Below are 18,415 nucleotides of genomic sequence, written 5' to 3'. Positions count from 1 at the left end.
ATCCGACGAAACTTAGCGGTTTGCTGACGCGTGTGCATGGTCGCTGATATCTGTTTTGCATTCAGTTCCCAAAATACTTCACAACGGCAACAGCTCTGCATTAGTTCGAGTAAGGCACTCTGCCCCACCTCATAACCATCGGCCTCCTCTTCCCCGCACCGATGCCCCTCTCCCACAGTGATGTGGTACACTTAGCACAGTTAAAGGCATAGAAATGGGAAATAGAGACTGGACAAATTTTTCCTTTTGATCATTAAAATGAATACAACACAGCTTATAATTCTGCACAATGACTGCATGGTTGACTGTGATCAAGTTGTGTACATAACTCAGAAGAGTATCATGAGTTCTTACTAAGCCAACTGTCTTCAGTTACACAAAAGTTCAATTTTGTTCAATTTCGTGGGGAAAAAAAATCCTTTTCGTCTCATGAGTGCCGACCGGTCTGCTCCACATCTCGATTTTCTGCCTTTAAAAGACACGAGTCCCTGTCTAAAGACATGGTGGTGTATATCCATGCACACAAACGCCGCCTGCCTCGGCGGTCCGGGTGTGGTGACTCGCACAGTCTTTGATATGTAGTTTTTAGACGAGGCCGTGGAAACAGTGATCCTAAAATACTGTCCTGCTTCTTTTTTTGTTTGTTTGTTTTTTTTAAACAATGTGTCTAACTACAACACTGCCTCAAAAACACCAATAGGTATGTTTCTGAGTTTACCAAATGTACATATTTTTCACATCTTTACATTTATAGTATGAGATATATTGGTAGGCATGTGCGATTTAACATATGTCAGGTTAACTGGGCTGTGGTTGGGGTCAGTGCCGTGTGTTCCAGGAGTTTCAGTGTCACTGCTTCCATCTGACACACCTGTAGTCTGGTTCATCCCACTGCGCAGAGAAAACAGGGCAAGAAAACAGAAATCCCCTGGTTCTACATATGTTTCTCTTCCTTGTGTGAGCCCACGCTGCACTAAACAGTCTGAACCAGATACAGTCGAGCATTTAAAGGTACATATCGAAAGTACAGCTCCACTCAGAGTCAGGCGTCATTGCTCCATCTGTGATCAGAAAATCAGAAGTCGCATAAAAGGGTCCCCAAAGGTTTAGACCATATGTTACAATAGCTGTGTAAGTTTCTTTGTCTTTAAGGTGGTGGGTGTAATAATCATCTTGTAACAACAACTGAAATATAAAACATGATCTCAGAAGTCGATGGCGATGAAAACAGGGCAGACAGAGGCGGCAAGGGAGATCTACTGGTTCTCTGAAAGGTCCAGTGGTGAACTGAATGAGGAGCCATACAGTGTGACTCGGCCCAAACCAGTAAGATCCCTTCTACCTGCTTACTGTGGAGGTCCAGGACCTCAGGGTGCCAGGCAGTTTGTCAGACCCAGGGACATTCCAGGGCCTCGGGGAGGCAGCAGCACTCCTTGTTGGAGGATCTTCCACGTTTTTGGAGGGGCAGTAGAGCCCAATGTGGCCACCGGCCCGCTCATCTTCTCTGGAGAACAGACCTCGGGACACCAGCCTCTCCTGGAGGCTGATATGTCCATCTCCACTGCCCTGAGAGGCTCCGTTCAAATTCACACCAGCAAATGGGTCCCAGGGCCAGATAGTGCTTAACGCTTGTGTATGCAGATCCTTTCTCTTACAGCAGGGGGAGCAAGTCTCCCTTTGCCTCTCTCTTCTGTCAATGCACTTTCCCACAATAGCTTTGGAAGGCAAAGCACGAAGCTGTCTGTCGCCCGGTCCACAGTCCATCTCTCCCGACCCCTGAGGGGTTCCCTGCCCCCTGATGATGCATTTCTGCTCGGTGGACCTGCCACCTGCAGCCCCTCTAATGGAGCTGTGGTCTGTCAGCTTTGGAGCTTTGTCTGCCATGCACACTGTGGCCTCTAGAGGGAGCCGATGAGGGGAATCTGGGGCTGACGATGGATGGGATGAGAGCAATGGATTCAGGTGAGCTTCCAGGGTCACTTCCTGCAGGGCAGAGTGGGCTGTAGAAAGGGAATCCCAGGGGCCGGCACAGTCTGTCAGGGAGGAAAACAATATGCTCAAGAGGACTGATATGAAAGAGGTGGAAATGATCATGCACATGCATACAGACACAGAAAGAAAGGGAAAACACCCCAGAGATAAACACGTTCTTTTATAATATCAGACAAACTTGCATGCACATGTGTATAAGCAGCACAGCAACAGACTTACGTGTAAGGATTTATTCAGTGCTTGTAAACAGTTAACATATTTGCAGCTGTGTGTGACGGACTGATCCCGAGCAGCTCTCGAGTACAAAGTCTACTTCAAAACCCTCTTCAGGACAATTAGACCCAATAGTTTACTACAAACCATCTTCCACTCTTACTATAGCACACACGAGCACAGATGCACACATGTCAGCTACTTTCCCATGCAAAAACTCGTGACCACAGTTATAGCACACAGATTAATCAGTATGGAGAGAGAGAGACATGCAGTTTTCACAAACCGTGTCTTTAGAGTGGCCCATTAGGAAGAAATAGGGGGAGCTTAGTGTGTCACCTTTCATGCACATGGAGAGGTTGGGAGGTACCATTCCTGAGGGAAGGCAAATAAAAGCCTATACCAATCATTAGACTTAAAGCAGAGGGGTTACAACACACGAAGGCTTGAGAGTCGCTCGTTACCATCTACTGTTTAATCAAAGTAGGCTTTCAGATATTAGTCGAGGAGTAAAAAGTGGACAGATATGAATGCATGTTAATGTGTTCTTGAGTTAAGTTGAAGAGCAAACAGTAAATCTTTAGTAAGAGTGTAAACAATGAGACTGCGTCTCTTTGTAAGGAAAACTCACCATATTCTGGCACCTGTCCTGTGCCTCTCTTTAGCAGCAGCCTGACCCGCCTGCCTCCCGCTTTGATGAGTTCAATGGCGCGGGCGTGAGTCATGTCCCTGGTGCTGTCTCCATTAATCTCTATGATCTGATCTCCAACCTGGACGAGACACACACAGGAGCGGGTCAGTTTCTGCCACCCTCGGTTTACTCACAGCAGAGTAACTTTTCCACAGAACCAGTCTTCTCTTGGGGAACCTCCACTGAGCAACTTGTTCAAGTACATTTCAACACGAGTGGTTAAGAGTGAGCAAAAGGTTTGCTCAATTCACTCAATTTACTCAATGCATTCATACTTACTCACTTGAGCAGAAGGAAAAATCCATGCTCTGTTAAACTTTACACCATTACTAAATTTTAACAAGGACGCTGAGTGATATTATGTGACACGACCATTTAGATGGATGTATGTGTGTGTTTGGCTTACTTCGGATTAATCAGACTTACTTTTTCCATTTTGAAAAATAAAACAGAGCCATTACTATTCACCAAGTGCAATCCCAACCATCTGCCAAAGAGTGCTTTCACTCTTGTCGTGGTTTTCCTTATCTCACCCTCATCCTTCCATTTCGTATAGCAGGACCATCCTCTGCAAGGCGCAACACAAACAGGTCCATCTTGTACTCTCTGCCTCCTCGAATACTGAAGCCAAAACCTTTAGCGCTTTTCTCGAGCTCCACTGTAAAGTAATCATAGTCCTGCAGAACAAAATGTAGACGATTTACAACAGAAAAAAATCAAATATGCGATTTCTATGTGAAAAGCAATGATTATGATAAATATAACTGGAATAAGTTACAAACCTGCATACAAATGAAGGATGTACGGTCAACATAAGCAGACAGCTCTTGGTCAAGCTCTACCTGTGGTCTGAAGTCAGCTGGGATCCCTAGAGGGAACTGTGCAGCTGCAGGGTGCTGTCTAAAATCCAGCAGACCAGGTGGGTGTCTGTAGTCCAGTGTTGGTGGCTGCCGATAATCAGTCACTGGTGGGTGACGGTAATCTACCGGCGGTTGCCGGTAGTCAGTGAATGGAGGATGGCGGAAGTCAGGTTTGACATCCTGTCTTGCTTTTACCTCTGACCTGCCATGAGAATGAAAAGTTGACAAAAATCTGAGCAGCGAGGTGAAAAAAGCATCCCTGTTGGAATAAATTTGCTGGCGAAGGAAGGAAAAAAACAGACAATTACTGGGTGTGTGCAGATGAGAAGGCTCATCACAAAATGGATAGGTGGGAATATCAGCCTCTGTTATGAAACTTTTATCAAGTTCACACTTGCAAAATGGGCATCAACTCACAGCTCTGGGAGGACTGCTCACAGTGTCGCATTCTGAGACTTGCGTGCGCGCACACTCACACTTTCATAGTTTTGACACACAGCAGGGTCCAATTGCTAGGATCCTGCATTATAGAGGTGATACCTTAAAGTAAATTATTCACTGCACACTGTAGAAGCTAAGTGGTGTTATGCAACTGGGTAGAAACCAGCCTGAGACAGAGTGTCTGACTGGGACATCAGTTGTCTGCAGTCACAGGTTTTCTGCTACACTGACTGGGACACTCTCTTCAGCATGCACAATTTGGTATCTGTCACCTGTGAACTTCATGCCCCTCCTCCTTTCAGTCATTCTGTGTGCTTTTTAACAAATCTTACCAAACACCCTCTTAACCCAGCCTTACCTGCCATCGTGGAGGTAGAGCTGTGGATGGGGGCCAGATGGCTGCGTGACTGGGCTCTGCTGGGTTCCTGCTGGTGCAGGAGGACCAGTCACCGCTTGGTTTGTCTGAGCTGGTGTCTGGCCGGGTTGGACTGGTGTCTGTCCGGGTGCTTGACCTGGCTGAGCGACCATTTGGCCAGACTGCGTGCCTCCTTGGCTTGTCTGGGCTACAGGACTGGGCTGGGTCTGCGGGCTGTGTTTCTGGGTCATGGGGCTCTGCTTCTCTGAACTAGGACCAGAATGGGAGCCTGCGATGGACAGAGGGTTAGGTAAGATTGTACCCGATTGACAAAGCTTTGAATAAAAAGTGAATTGAATGGATTGACAAATAAAACATGCTCAGGATGCTTAAGATTGCAGAAGAGAACTCTTCTGAATTATTTGCTCCATTTGCTAAAAAACCTTCTAACCTTTATGTTTCTGCATCACCAAGCACAAACCCTGTATCCTTTATAGATGACTAAATATAGAAGCCTTTTGACTTTTTAACCTCAGTAAATGCGACATTTTGTGTGTGTAAGACTTTCTTTGGCGAAGTGAAATAAAATATATTCATATGAGATAGAGGGCACCGAGTTCAGGGAGTTTCCTGCAAAGGTAAAACAGGAGCCAAATAAACATTCACAGAACAACGTCTGGTTTTATTTGCCGCACCAAAACACTTACTCTCCTCTGGTATGATGTGCAGAGTGACTGTTAGTCCAGCATCTTTAATGAGCTTGACGATGTCTGCATGCGGCATGCTGATAATGGATTGTCCGTTCACTGCCAGGATCCGGTCGCCCACCTTCAGCTTCCCACATCTGTCGGCCGGGCTGCCCTCGATGATGCGTCCTATTTTATGGGGCACAGCTGGAAACGGACAACAGCAAGGTGGTTGGTCATGAGCAATTTTGAAGAAAAATGTGAAAACAGCACATTAGTGTTTGTATTACAGCCTTAGCTTCACAGGTTAGGACTGCAGCCACTGTTTAAAATGACAGGTTTAAATATTTTGTTGCCTTGAAGTTGCAACACAGAAGTGTAGGTTTTAAAATTTCATGATGACAGTATGCCAACTAAACACATTAAATTTTGAATTTAAGCTTTTACATACACTTAACAAAAAACAGAAAATTTTCACTTCATTATGAAATATCTCTGAACCCCTCAGGGACTATTCACCAAGCACCATTACATCCTGAACTAATGTTTAAAATTAGTTCAGTATGCCCAAAATGGGTATGCCAGACCCACTTAGGGGGTATGTGTATTTTTAGGTGTGTACAGAAATATTGCAGTGGATGTTCCCAGAATGTGTAGGACATTTGAGAAGAATCCATTAATCTTCAGAACAAAACATCTTCACTGTGCCATCAGTCCAATCGGACTGAAGAATCCCACAGTCTGCTGAAAGATATTAGCTCCCTGTAGCAAAGCGTAATCATATGTTTAATAAAGCCTCATTTAAGACAGAAAGATGCTTTTAATACTACTTAGGCTGAATCAAGAGGAAAAAAAATCCCCACAAAAATTATAGTCTTACAAGACAAATTAATTTCTCTTGACCCCGACTAATGGAAGCTCTGAAGCTACTGGACGGGATAAGAAACAGCACTTTAGTGGAAGTGATTCTATGATAATGACCTAATCTCTAACCAGGCATCGACTTTGAAGACAGCAGGCAATGTGAAATTTAAAAAAAATGAATACATTTAAAAAATACATATATATATAAATCATAAGAAATATATCCTAAAAATATTTGAGATATGAAGCTAAATTTGCACAGGAGTCATTATATATGTTCGAACTTTATACCATAAAGTTTTTATGCTGGTCGAGCAGGAGGCCCGTGTTGGTTTGAGATTAAATTATGCATTTGCATTTTTCCTCATGAAATAGATACAGCAGCAAAAACTAAAAAGGTGACTGCACAGCCACCATCTTTAGGATGATTGCTCATCAGGATGTAAAAATCACCATTTATCTTTAGGAATGACCTTCTGGGATCCTGACAGATGCAAGTCATTGTAACTCACTGATGACGGTGGCATTTTCCGGTCTGTTCAGGGAGCTGATGATGACAAAGCCGAAGCCCTCGTTCTCCTTGCGGTTAATAACCACATCGCTGGTTTGCAGGGAAGATCCCTCCGGTGGCGAAGTGGCAACCGGGGCAGCGACCACCGGAGGGCCCGAAGCTGAAGCTGCGTCGCTACGTGGAGAGCTGTGCTGCGTGGACACTGAGCCGGGGCTGCGGCCGTTCACGGGACACGGTTCACCTGAAGGAGAGGACGAGAGCAGGCGAGATGAGTCCGCTCACGGCGGTCATTGAGTTTTCACAGTTTCCCGACAAAAGCAGCTAAAGATGAAAGATGTAGCCACTGACAAAAATGAAAACAACAGTGGTCTTCTTCAATCCCAGCAGGGATTCTGTGTCAAAGTCAAACTTGGCTTCTCTGCTTGTCATTTATGACTCTTTTGTAACCGCTTGCCCCTGCGGGAGAAGCGCACCCAGAAAGACACAAACCACAGAGCCTGCTGCTGCAGAGCTGACAATGAACAAAGGATAAATGTATGTATGATCTACTACCACAGAAAGGATGTGTGGGTGAGAAGTACACAGAGATCCTGCGCGCAGACTGTTAGCATGTGTGCTGTGTCCAAGCTGTGTTTTTTTAATTTGATGCCAGTGAAATGTGCAGCCTGTTCTCCAATCTTGGTCAAGTGTGAAAAAAAAGACAAAAACACAAAACAAAAAAGAACAGAAAAAAAAAATCAACAAACAAAACATGTCCTCACCAGGCATTTGCACTCTCCTTCTCACAGTCAAGCTGACTTGACCATTGCGAGCGGCTGCGTGCATCAAGTCTATTACATATTTGTGCGGTTTCCCAGCAACCACATTTTTATCCACAGAAATGAGCTCATCCCCGGGTCGAAGCCGCCCGTCGCGCTCAGCGGGAGTGTTCTCTATTATAGCGCCAATGACAATCTGTTCAAAGACAATCAATATTAGCAGCATAGATTTGGGTGAAGGAGATGAGTCGAAGACAAGTGGAAACACACAACAGTTGCTTTACTTAGCTTGTAAACTACCTTTGGGTCATGGTAACAGTTTTTCACCTTCTTTATATCCTTATGTCACATTCTTTCTCTGTCATAGACTGCATGCTGTTGTACAACGTGGACAAGTTAGCAAGGCGTTACTTCAGTATGGGAGGCACTGAGCAGTTAGAGGGTCAGCAAAGTGTGAGAAGGCCACTTGTGTGCAAGTCTGTGTGTGTGTCTGGAGGCTGTTTTGGTCAGATGTTTGGGACTGGATGGAGAATGTGAGACAAGATTAAGTGCAAGTCAGATGAGGCTGGTGTGTATGAGGTTAAAATATGAGTGTGGACCAGCCCGTCCCATACGAGCCTTGTCACGGGCGTCCGGACTCACAGCCTGCACGGCCTCGTCTCCCCCCAGGATGCGGAAGCCGAATCCAGTCTTCTCCCTCAGCAGGTGCACCTCCACCTCTTCGTACTCCGGGCCTGACACACAGGAGCTTACAGTTAAAACAATGCTCGATTTTCCGCCTTAAACTAAAAAATAAAGTTTTCTGTACTCACGTCTGCTCTCGTAGATGGCCCTCGACTTCTCATAAAGGTCATACGGGTCGGGTTTGTTAAGGTCGAAGCCTTCGGTGGAGTCAGGCACAGAAGTGCGGTGCTGTGGCTGGTTTGGGAAGGGCGTACCAGGCGGCAATACTGGACCAGACAGATTTGCTTGAGGGCTGCTGTGTGGATCCCATTGGTCAGGTAACTAGAAGGAAGCACCAACAACAGTTTTTTAACTTAACTCAGTTTTGCCCATTCATTTTTATTGTTTGTCTTAAATTAATCATTACTTATTATTATTATTATTATTTTATTATAAATTATCACTATAAATAATAGTTCAAATATGTCGCTATGAAGACTTCAAAACTCCTTCTGCCAAGTATTCAGGATTAAACACATCAAATGTTTAAGTGCTGGACACAAAAGACTGTTTTTGCATTGCGGGTTTAACTTTCCATATCTAAACACAATAGGCTGAACATGGGCATTATGATCTTTCAAACAGTAATGAATGCTATGTCAAGGCAACAGAATTAAAGACAACAGACACAGTTTTTGAAATTTTGCCTTTGGAGATATTCATCAGTAGATTTGAAATGAAATGATCAAGATGTGAGTGAAGTGCAGACTTTCAGCTTTAATTCACAGGGTTTAATAAAAATAACAGACTAAATGGTTGGGACAGTTTTCTCATTTTAACAGGCTTAAAAGTAACCAGACAGTTAAATGTCAGTCTTTGTTATTTTATGATAACTTAAGGAGATAAAATAACAGGTTCGATCGTGGCTGAAGAGTTGGGAGTTCGCCTTGTAATCGGAAGGTTGCCGGTTCAAGCCCCGGCTTGGACAGTCTCGGTCGTTGTGTCCTTGGGCAAGACACTTCACCCGTTGTCTACTGGTGGTGGTCAGAGGGCCCGGTGGCGCCAGTGTCCGGCAGCCTCGCCTCTGTCAGTGCGCCCCAGGGCGGCTGTGGCTACAATGTAGCTTGCCATCACCAGTGTGTGAATGTGTGTGTGAATGGGTGGATGACTGGATATGTAAAGCGCTTTGGGGTCCTTAGGGACTAGTAAAGCGCTATAAAAATACAGGCCATTTACCATATAGATAAAAGGTCCAATGTTGTTTATGAGGGTTAGATTTTCTGATGGTTCGCGGTCACTCACAATGTGCTGATTAATAAGGTGTCAAAGTAAGTGAAGGAAGCCGTCACTAGCTTGGGGTCGAGTGCTTACTCTACGATCTGGTTCATTTTAAAAGCTCAGCCAGCTCAGCAACGCCAAAAAGCATAAAAGATAACAGAAGACAACTAAAGTTCATGATCACAGAGGGAATTCCAAACATTGTAACCAAGGCAGATTACTTCGCTGTAGATATGTGAATGTTCATGCCTTCATGCATGTAAACAGAGTTTACAACAAGCTGCAAACTACTGGTTACATTTAACAACAGCAAGATCAGATTAGACATTAGTCAAGACTTTTGCACATTAAAAAGATTTATTAGAATGAAAGAAGAGAGAAGCGTGGAAATGTAAACCAAGGCCTTCGTTCACTCTATCCAACATGGTGGAGGCATTGATTTGGCATCGACACACAGTCAGTGTTTATTGATGATGTGGCTGCTGACTGAAATAGCAGAATTAATTTGAAGTTACACAAAGATAAATACAGTACAGATGAATAATGACCCAAAATATACTCACGTTAAAAACCTATTAATATAAAGAAATAAAATGCTATTTAATGGCAGAGACAGTCACAAGATATTAACTGATCAGACTATGGACCAACAAGCAGCTGCAGTACAGACTAGCAATGCATCGTCCTCCTTTGTGAAGGAAATGCAGCATTTAGCCTTTATGAAGTCAGTTTTTCATTTCTGAATTTGCATCTAGGTGTTAAAAAAAAGAGAAAAATCTTCTATTTATGATTAGTTTGTCCAGTTAACTTTGGAGCCTTTGAAAATGGGGTGACCGTAAAATGGCTATAACTCTTTAAAGCCCTTGAATTAAAGCTGAAAGTCTACACTTCAATCACATCTTGATTGCCTCATTTTAAATTCACTGTAGAGGCAAAAATAGGAAATCTGTGTTCTTCTCTAAACGCTGAAGGATGTGAGTGTGTGTGTGCAGATATGCAGAAAATAATGTTGAGAAGGAACACGTGTTATTATCCAGTAAAGAAAAATAACTATTATGAATTTAAATTAACAATCATATTTCAAACTTAAATGTGGTGACAATCACCACACCCGAATGTGCTGTGTAATGTAAAGGAGAACAGATTGTTCGGCCAGCAACAGGTAGTCTAAAAATCAACCTGAAGAGGGGTTTTTTTTCCCCCCAGCTGGTGCGATGTACCTTCTGAAGTGATCAAAGTAATAAGCAGCTCAGGGGAGGATGTCTCTTTTTACAATAAAGTAAAAGCCAAACACCTCTGAGGTAACACAGTCTCTGCAACCAGTGCTGATCCCTAACACACAGCCAGAAACACATTTAGTTCAATCACCGTACCTGTTTGGAGGCCTTCCATGGAGAGATGTGGCCTGAGGAAGAAAAACAAAGTTAACACAGAACAAACTCAAATAATCTGTTCCATTTTTAAGGAAAAACAGAAGAATCGACGAAACACAACTACACGGGAAAAAACAAAACAACGAAGATCTGAGAACAAGCCTTTCTGCTGATGAGATAAAAATCAGAAATCTTCCCTTAATGAGTGACAAAAATCCGCAGTTTGCTGTTTTCATATTTCTCTGTTTTGACTTTGTTTGTGTAACTCTTCTTAAACAGGTTTGGTTGTTGTGTTTGTTTTCAGCATAATTACATCATTAGCTGCAGGCGAAAGCACAGGCCCCCACCCCTCCACACGAACCCGCAAACACACACTATTTGCTGTGAAAGTTGTGTATTATCCGCGCGCAGGAAGCACGGAGAGCTCTACATCACAACAACAATCTCATCGCCACAGCTCCCCTGTGACTCCTCTGAGTCAAAGACGTACAGAACATTTATGCTGCTAAGACCCAAATACATACATTTATACATGGAGAAAATGTACAGTAGCTGCCTTGTACAAACATTTAGACTGAATCTTTACACTTGAGGATAGAAATGCATAAACAAAAAATCCTCCATCTGATGTGGGCGCTTGGAAAGTATTCTTTTGAGAATCCAAGCGTGCTTAATATCTGACAGTTTCTAAGATTTTCTGAGAAATGTCAGGGAGCGCCGGGTGGAATATGCTGTATTTATGGAACAAAAATGTGCAGTTGCTGGAGAACCCTGATGCAGCTTGCTTGCAGCAGCTTTCAACCTGTTGGGTAACTGAGAATTACAGGTGTTTTTGCATCTGACAGCACGCAGGAGAATGTGAAGGGATCCTGATTATGTGACTACTTCACTAGGGTTGATTTAAAAAACAACAACAAAAAAACAAAACCTGTTTACACTACTGTAGTGCCCCCTAGACGTGATGAGTCTGATGATGGTTGGCGGAAATGTAGCCAATAAACAAGTCTCCTCAGTGCATTAAACTAAATCCACACACACAAAAGTTTTTTTCCTGCACATCTCACAATTCCCAAGATATGAGCCAAAACATTTTGCAGTGTTCATCACCATATGGTGGCACTGCCATTTTTCAGTAATGGCTCAGTCACATCAGAGCAAAAATAGGACAGCAGCCTCCTTGTGACTGGGGGTGGGGGAAATGGTGTTTGATGGTCACTCCACTGAGTATTTTTTACATTCAGCAACCGGCTGCAAGCAGTCGTGGTGACCATGTCAATCGCAAAGCGATTACACAGGTGGGAAGCAACCTGTCCCCAAATAACTGCTGACTGACTGCAGTCACTCTCAGACAGATTGGTGAAGGTTTGCAAATAATTGGCATCATTTATAAATGCAGACAGATTGCCAACACATCTAAGTCAGTCTACACCAGTGAACGCAACTTGTCTGCAACATGTCTCTCTGCAACAGCTGGTTTCTGGTTATATTTATATAGTCTGGTTGCTTATATATCAAGCATTACCGTCAAAGTGCCAAAGTGCAGTCCTGCAGCAACTACCGTACGTCAGTATTTGTGGAAGAGTTGAATTTCTGTTTCAGATCCATGAGGCTCTGGCTTGATGCTGAATGTAAGCAGTTAATGTGAGTTTCTTTTTTTAACATGAATTTCTTTGCATGTAGACAGCCAGAGATTAGCAGTTGTTCATTGATTTATTGCAGTAAGGGCGATCGTGGCTCAACAAATAGAATAGGATGCAATGACAATATCACTATAATAACAGTCAAATGTAACCATAAATAATTACTGTCTCACTACATCGGTCTGCTTTTTAGATTTGTGAGATGAAGCCCAGAACATGTACCAACAAACAGAACGGCAGAGCTTTCAATTAAAAAAATAAATAAATAAATCAGAGAGCGCGAGAGAGTCGAGGACAACTAAATACGACAAATCACTGCATGTAAGTATGAAGTGAAAATGAAAATTTTAATTCATTTCCTTTCACTTTTCCCCCCACTTTGAATCCCGCCTCCCCCATTTGCCCAGTTAAAAGCATCTTTGCAACCTGGAAATATTTTCCATTTCAAAACCAAATGTCATCCATCCTAGCTGTATCTGAGAGTGTGGAGGAGGGAAATAGAATTAAAACGCTCCCATAAACACTGATGAGCGCCATCCATGGTGCTACACAGTGGCGGCGGCGGAGGGAGGGCTCTTTGGGAGGCTGGGACTAATAACCACGTTCTGCAGGGAATACGGGCCTTAAGGGAAGCCTTTAAGAACTTCTAATAAGTCCTTTTCAGAAAACTTTCCTTAATGACCCACTGAAGGAAATGAGCTACAAGGCAATTGTCCACTCATATTACCGAGAACCATCATCCTTACAGACACATTTAAGCACATTTAAATGCTAATATAATTCACCAGCATGTGTGGCGCACTCGTATGCATGCTGATGAATTACAAATGAATGACTTTTAGGAGGCTTCACATGGTCTCTCTCACAAGTCAGTGGTCAAACAGTCTGGCAGGCTAGTATCACAGACTAGCCTGCTGAGTTCTGGATGGCCTTCAGATTAGCCTGATTGGCTTGTGCAGCCCGACACCTTTTTCTTTCCAGCCTCAGTATGCATCCTCATTGGTGCTGCAACATGTCTCTGGTCTGTGGTTGGCTCTGCTTCAAACTGGGATGTCAGGGGACGGAGCTGTGAACATGACCAGAGCTCCGTGCAGCTCTGGCAGTGTGCCCACGCTACAGTCAAGCAGTCAGACAACACACACACACACACACACACAACACACACAGTCATACATGCAGAGGAAGTCTAGCACTGTGTCTCCGTTACAGAGGGCTCTAATGCACTCAGTCACACATCTAAAATCATGTGGTCAGCCTAAATCTCACTGATGCTCTGCACAAAAATTCTTCATCTGAGAACTCGAACATGTTTAAACATTCCTGACATTTTGCACATCTGAGTCACTGTAAAGGACCTTGTCCCCTCTTTCACCCTGCAGAGAAGAGAGAGGCACGGAGAGAGCCGGAGAGCTTCCTGGTGTGTCAGGCTGATAGCCCCTGTGGGGTTGTTGTCTTGAGTTGTTTGACAGAAACTGGTGAGTTTGTGAGGAGATGGCATCTTTGGGGGAAGGGGTGGGGGGGTAATCTGCCACATTCAGCCTAGCATCTAGAAGGATATCTATTCAGAAAGATATACTTTGCAACTGTGTATCTACATGTGACTCTGCATTAGCGTGTGCATAAATGTTGTATCTGAAGCAGTGTTTTTGCAACGGCTGACCTCCAGGTGGCAGATGTTGGCTCTGCACGGTTGGGCCGCCACGGGGAGCATTGCAGCATTTGATCTGAGTGGCTCACATATACATCCACACATGCAGCGGCATACCCTGGTGTATTCTGTGTTCGTGCTGAAAGCACTTTAGTCATTTGTACTCATTTCATACAGGCATCATCCTTATAGATCTCCAATTATTGCCAATAATGTATTCAAAGCAATCAGGACCTGCATGAAAATCAGCAAACCACCCAGCAGCACTTACATCAGACAGTCTGATGTATCAGGATCGCTAAGAACTAATGTCTTTGATGGCTTGTCAGGTCTGCAATCATAATTCGTGCCACACTTCAATTAATTAAACCTTAGACGCATAGGAGACTGATTGACTTCATTCCTAATTAAATACAATTCGCGAAAAGGGTGATGCAAACGAGGGCATCGCCATAATTCCTCTTTATTGTTTTGATATCATCTCAGAAACAAAGCATATTAACTCTGAACTCCTGGCAAATTATCTCTGGAGAAACTACAGACATAATGACAAAAACAAGCATTAAAATGTGAACTTCAAAGATGCTGCACGCCTCATTCAAAACACAATGAGCTCATGAGGTTTTCTCTTTAAACGGCTAAACAACAGAAGATGACTTTTGTTGTTCTTCACTTTCATGAGCAACAATGCTCCATATTTAACTGCTGTGTAGTTTAGTGTGTGTGTGTGTGTTTCAGGCAAATGGTATAGGCAGCCGGGGGGAATTATCAAGTCAAATGCTGACCTGTGACCTGAACACCTCCGAGAGAATCAGAACAAGAGTACGTGTCAACAAATGCAGCTTCCACTGTGCAATTTTATTTCCTTGCAGGTGGCTAAACATACAGGAACTACAAAAAGTGGGAAAATAGCCACACTCCATGCGGTCCTGGCAGAACTGCAAGAATCTATACTTCAAGCTTCAACACCATGAAATTCTCCTCAGCCCCCTTTCTCGCCACCTTTATAACTCCATTTTGATTTATTTTCTCACACCAAGGGTGTGCGATTGTCTTCTCCCTTCACTGAACATGTGCAGGAGCATTATACGTGGAAAACAGCAGCTCATTGCAGGTATTGTGGAACCTCACTAGCCCCGAAATTTGTCAAAATACAAAGAGCCAACAGTCTAATAAGTCAGATTTAAATGCTTGTTTAATAGGATAAAAGCCTGTGCCATTGTGAGAAAGCAATGGAAGTTTTGCAATGGACAGGAAAACAGATCACAGCCAGTAATAAGACTCCATATATTCTCTTCTTGTCCCGCTTTCCTTCACCTAACATAACATCAAACTAGATTTGTATTCAGCAAAATGGTAAAAATGTGGTTTTGCAGCCCGTGCGAGCACAGTCAGTATATTCAGCCAAACAGCATCACACCATCCAGTTCATCCTGTTTGCCAGCTAGATGACACTCTCCAGTAATTTCTGTCCAAAGCACATTGCAGTAAAATAACCGCATTTGTTCTGAAGATGAGTGGCCTCAGTGGGAATGAAACTGCTTTCCCCACAACAGTGCCGGTGCCATCTGTGCCCAGAGTCGCGCTACACCTGACGGTGAGTTTAACGCCGCCTCTCATCCCAACTCCCCACTTCATTTTACATTTGATGTGCTGTATCTTAAAACTCCCTCCATGTCAAATCCCCCTCATGCCTCTCTGTTCTGTTTCACTGGAAAACATCGATGACATGTTGGTGATAAAGCTGCACTTGGAAACTGCTGAGAACACATGGTGCGATGCACAAAACACTTAGTGTGACATCTGCTGACACTTTTTTCCTGATCTGTAATATTGATGTGTATTCACTGGATGAGTCACCGCATATGAAATACACTAAACAACATATTGTTCATTGCATCCTTAGGTTATATCATTTCTAATAATCTGTCCTGCAGCCATTTGTACTTGCATTGATCAAATTTCCCCACGGTGGATATTAAAGTTTCATTTTCTTAACCGACACAATGTGAAATACATTTGAATTGTTTCACTTTTTATGAAATTCCCCCCTCCCCTGCCAACAGATAATTTGCACCAGACAAAATTATTCTTCCGGCTTCTAAAGTATTTATTATTCCAAAAATAAAATCTCATCTTAAGACCTGAATAAAATCCGAATAAATAGGCCGTGTTACTTGAACGAGTTTAAAAATAGAACAGGTCTCGAAATCATCATAATCAAAATCTCTTTAGCTCTTTCAGTGCTCACTGTCAACTCTACTTGACTTCTCTATTGCAAAGCTGCAGCTGGAGGTGACGATGCTAAGCAAAACGATGTTTGTGCACGTCAAAGCCAGAAACCAGCTTACATTTAGCGGGAAGCTGCTCTTGCACTGGACTCATCTTTAATTATTCTTCTGTTAAGTTATGAACGGTAACAAAATATCACATGTGATTCTGCATTAATTGGAGTGAAATCGTTTTTGTCACTGCAAACTTAAACAGTTCAAAGAGGGCATTAAAAGAGGAGAAACTTGCTGGACTTTCACTATAACCAATTTGATCATTCTGGCTAAAAACAGTAATCACAGTGGTGCAGTGGTTAGCTCTGCTGCCTCACACAACGATGGTTTTTGGTCAGTCTTGGCTCAGTCTTCCTGTTTTTATTACTACAGTCCAAAGACAAGCATGTGAGTCAAAACTACCCATGGACTTCTGTGTTTGCACCTTATGACGGAGTGGCGACCTAACCCGGTTGTAATCCAGCTCTGGTTCGGGTTCAGATGGAACAGGTGCCAGCCGTTGGCAATCCTAAAATGAATGGGTGGTTAAGAAAAGTGATGGATAGGTGGTTCCCAAAGTTTCCAAAAGCAGGATCAGAGGTAGAACATTTCCAGTGGCAAAATTCCCAGTTTAAGGGTGCTTTCACATCTGCAGTGCTTGTTCCGTTTAAACTGAACTCTCATTCATTTTTTCCCTTCGTTTGTTCAGGTGTGAACATAATAAACGGCCACACTGAGGCTCTTTGGAGGAGATGGTGAACTCCAGTGCAGTTTGTTTATGGTGCTAATGTGATCACAACCAACTACCTGGGGTACATTGCAAGTTTGAGCTAAAAAACTTTCTGTAGCCACTTATGCTTTGTATTTTCAATGCGGGAATGTTCAATAGATGTGCAAAGGTCTGTACGGGCAAGCAACCAGCTGGGAAATCAACTGAAATTCTCCATGTTCTCCGATAGTCCAAAATAGAGCTCCTTCTTCCTATATTATTTATATATTTATTTTGTTGCTTCTGCTCCCAGACACATCTGGCCAATGAGCGGACTGAACATTCTCACGTGATTTGTAATGACGCATTTTGGCTCGCTTTAAATTCATCTGGATTTTCTTCTGTGTGAAAAGAGACCAAATCACAGGGAAAATACCACCAGTTTACAAACTCATCAACTGATTCGGTCCAGAGTAAATTCAAGAGACAGACACTTTCTCTAGATTTTAGATTAGAGTTTAAAAAAATCCTTTTGATAAATCTCATAGCAGTTGTGCAAGTCTCAGGCTGCTTGAGGAGCTCCCATGAAGAAGAAGAGGCTCGTCCACGCCCCTCTTTTCCACTCCCCATTCATTTACAGCTTCTAGTTCGGCGAGTATCTGTTAGCTAAATGCAGCAGGGTGGCCTCTTATGCATTTATATGGCACGATTGCATTTCATTAACTTTGTGTCTTCTCTCCCCTGCAATTCATGTTTTATTGTGTTCTCTCCGTGTGCTGCCTCTTTTTCCCTTAAATCCAAGCCGTTGTGGCAGATGGCTGTACTTCCCTGACCCTGGTGCTGGCGTAGGATTCCTTCTGTTAAAAGGGTTATCTTTATAAAATTTGCTATAATATACTCTAATATTATATTAAGTGATTTGTTAGTTCAGTAAGTTTATTTTTATTAAGATTGGGCAGAGAAATCTGCCCGGCATATATTACTCATTACAGCTTTCCTAGTATCCAAAATGGAGGAAAAAGGAAAAATAAAACAACAAGAACAAAAAAAGTGTAAAAGTTATTTACACCTGTACCCATGTACCCAAATAGTTTTGTATATTATCTCTTTTGAAAGACATAACTGAATTTGACATATTCATTATTATGTCAGAGTTGTTCATTATTTCATCCCAACAACAAAAAGGTTTCTTTAATACCTTTTCCAAAAATATTTACCTGATAGTAGCTTCTCCTACATTACACTGACATTACAACTTCTTTCCTGAATTGAGAATAAAACCTTTGTGCAGTCTAAGAGTGACTTTAATTTTACTCTGAACAATATTCACATTATTTTCTAATAAAAAATTTGAAATTACTATTGTTATTTGACACTATATGAATCAAACTAAGTTTAACTTTCACTTACTGTTCTGTTCTATTTGGGAAGATTTAAATTAGGTGCCATTTACAAGCTTTTTTTATTTA

General features: G+C 42.8%; 1 protein-coding gene across 1 annotated transcript in view; it reads right to left on the bottom strand.

Annotated features, from left to right (window-relative positions):
* Positions 1-1,275: 1,275 nt before the first annotated feature.
* magi2b (membrane associated guanylate kinase, WW and PDZ domain containing 2b) overlaps positions 1,276-18,415 on the bottom strand; it is a 95,149-nt gene continuing 78,009 nt past the window's right edge. Inside the window, exons 12-22 of the mRNA XM_085461540.1 lie at positions 10,686-10,717; positions 8,184-8,376; positions 7,990-8,105; positions 7,375-7,567; positions 6,615-6,854; positions 5,260-5,445; positions 4,556-4,841; positions 3,679-3,958; positions 3,430-3,573; positions 2,837-2,975; positions 1,276-2,033 (exon numbers count right to left, since the gene is read on the bottom strand). Of these exons, the coding sequence (XP_085317666.1) occupies positions 1,339-2,033; positions 2,837-2,975; positions 3,430-3,573; positions 3,679-3,958; positions 4,556-4,841; positions 5,260-5,445; positions 6,615-6,854; positions 7,375-7,567; positions 7,990-8,105; positions 8,184-8,376; positions 10,686-10,717 (2,504 nt within the window). The 3' untranslated portion in view covers positions 1,276-1,338. The remainder of the gene's footprint in view (positions 2,034-2,836; positions 2,976-3,429; positions 3,574-3,678; positions 3,959-4,555; positions 4,842-5,259; positions 5,446-6,614; positions 6,855-7,374; positions 7,568-7,989; positions 8,106-8,183; positions 8,377-10,685; positions 10,718-18,415) is intronic.

This window comes from Copadichromis virginalis, linkage group LG7 (genome assembly GCF_057382275.1).
Source record: "Copadichromis virginalis isolate Kocher_CV1m ecotype Utaka linkage group LG7, C_Virginalis_male_GT1.1, whole genome shotgun sequence".
Classification (NCBI taxonomy): Eukaryota; Metazoa; Chordata; class Actinopteri; order Cichliformes; family Cichlidae; genus Copadichromis; species Copadichromis virginalis.
Note: the sequence above shows the minus strand (reverse complement) of the source record. Positions and strands in the feature narration are given on the sequence as shown.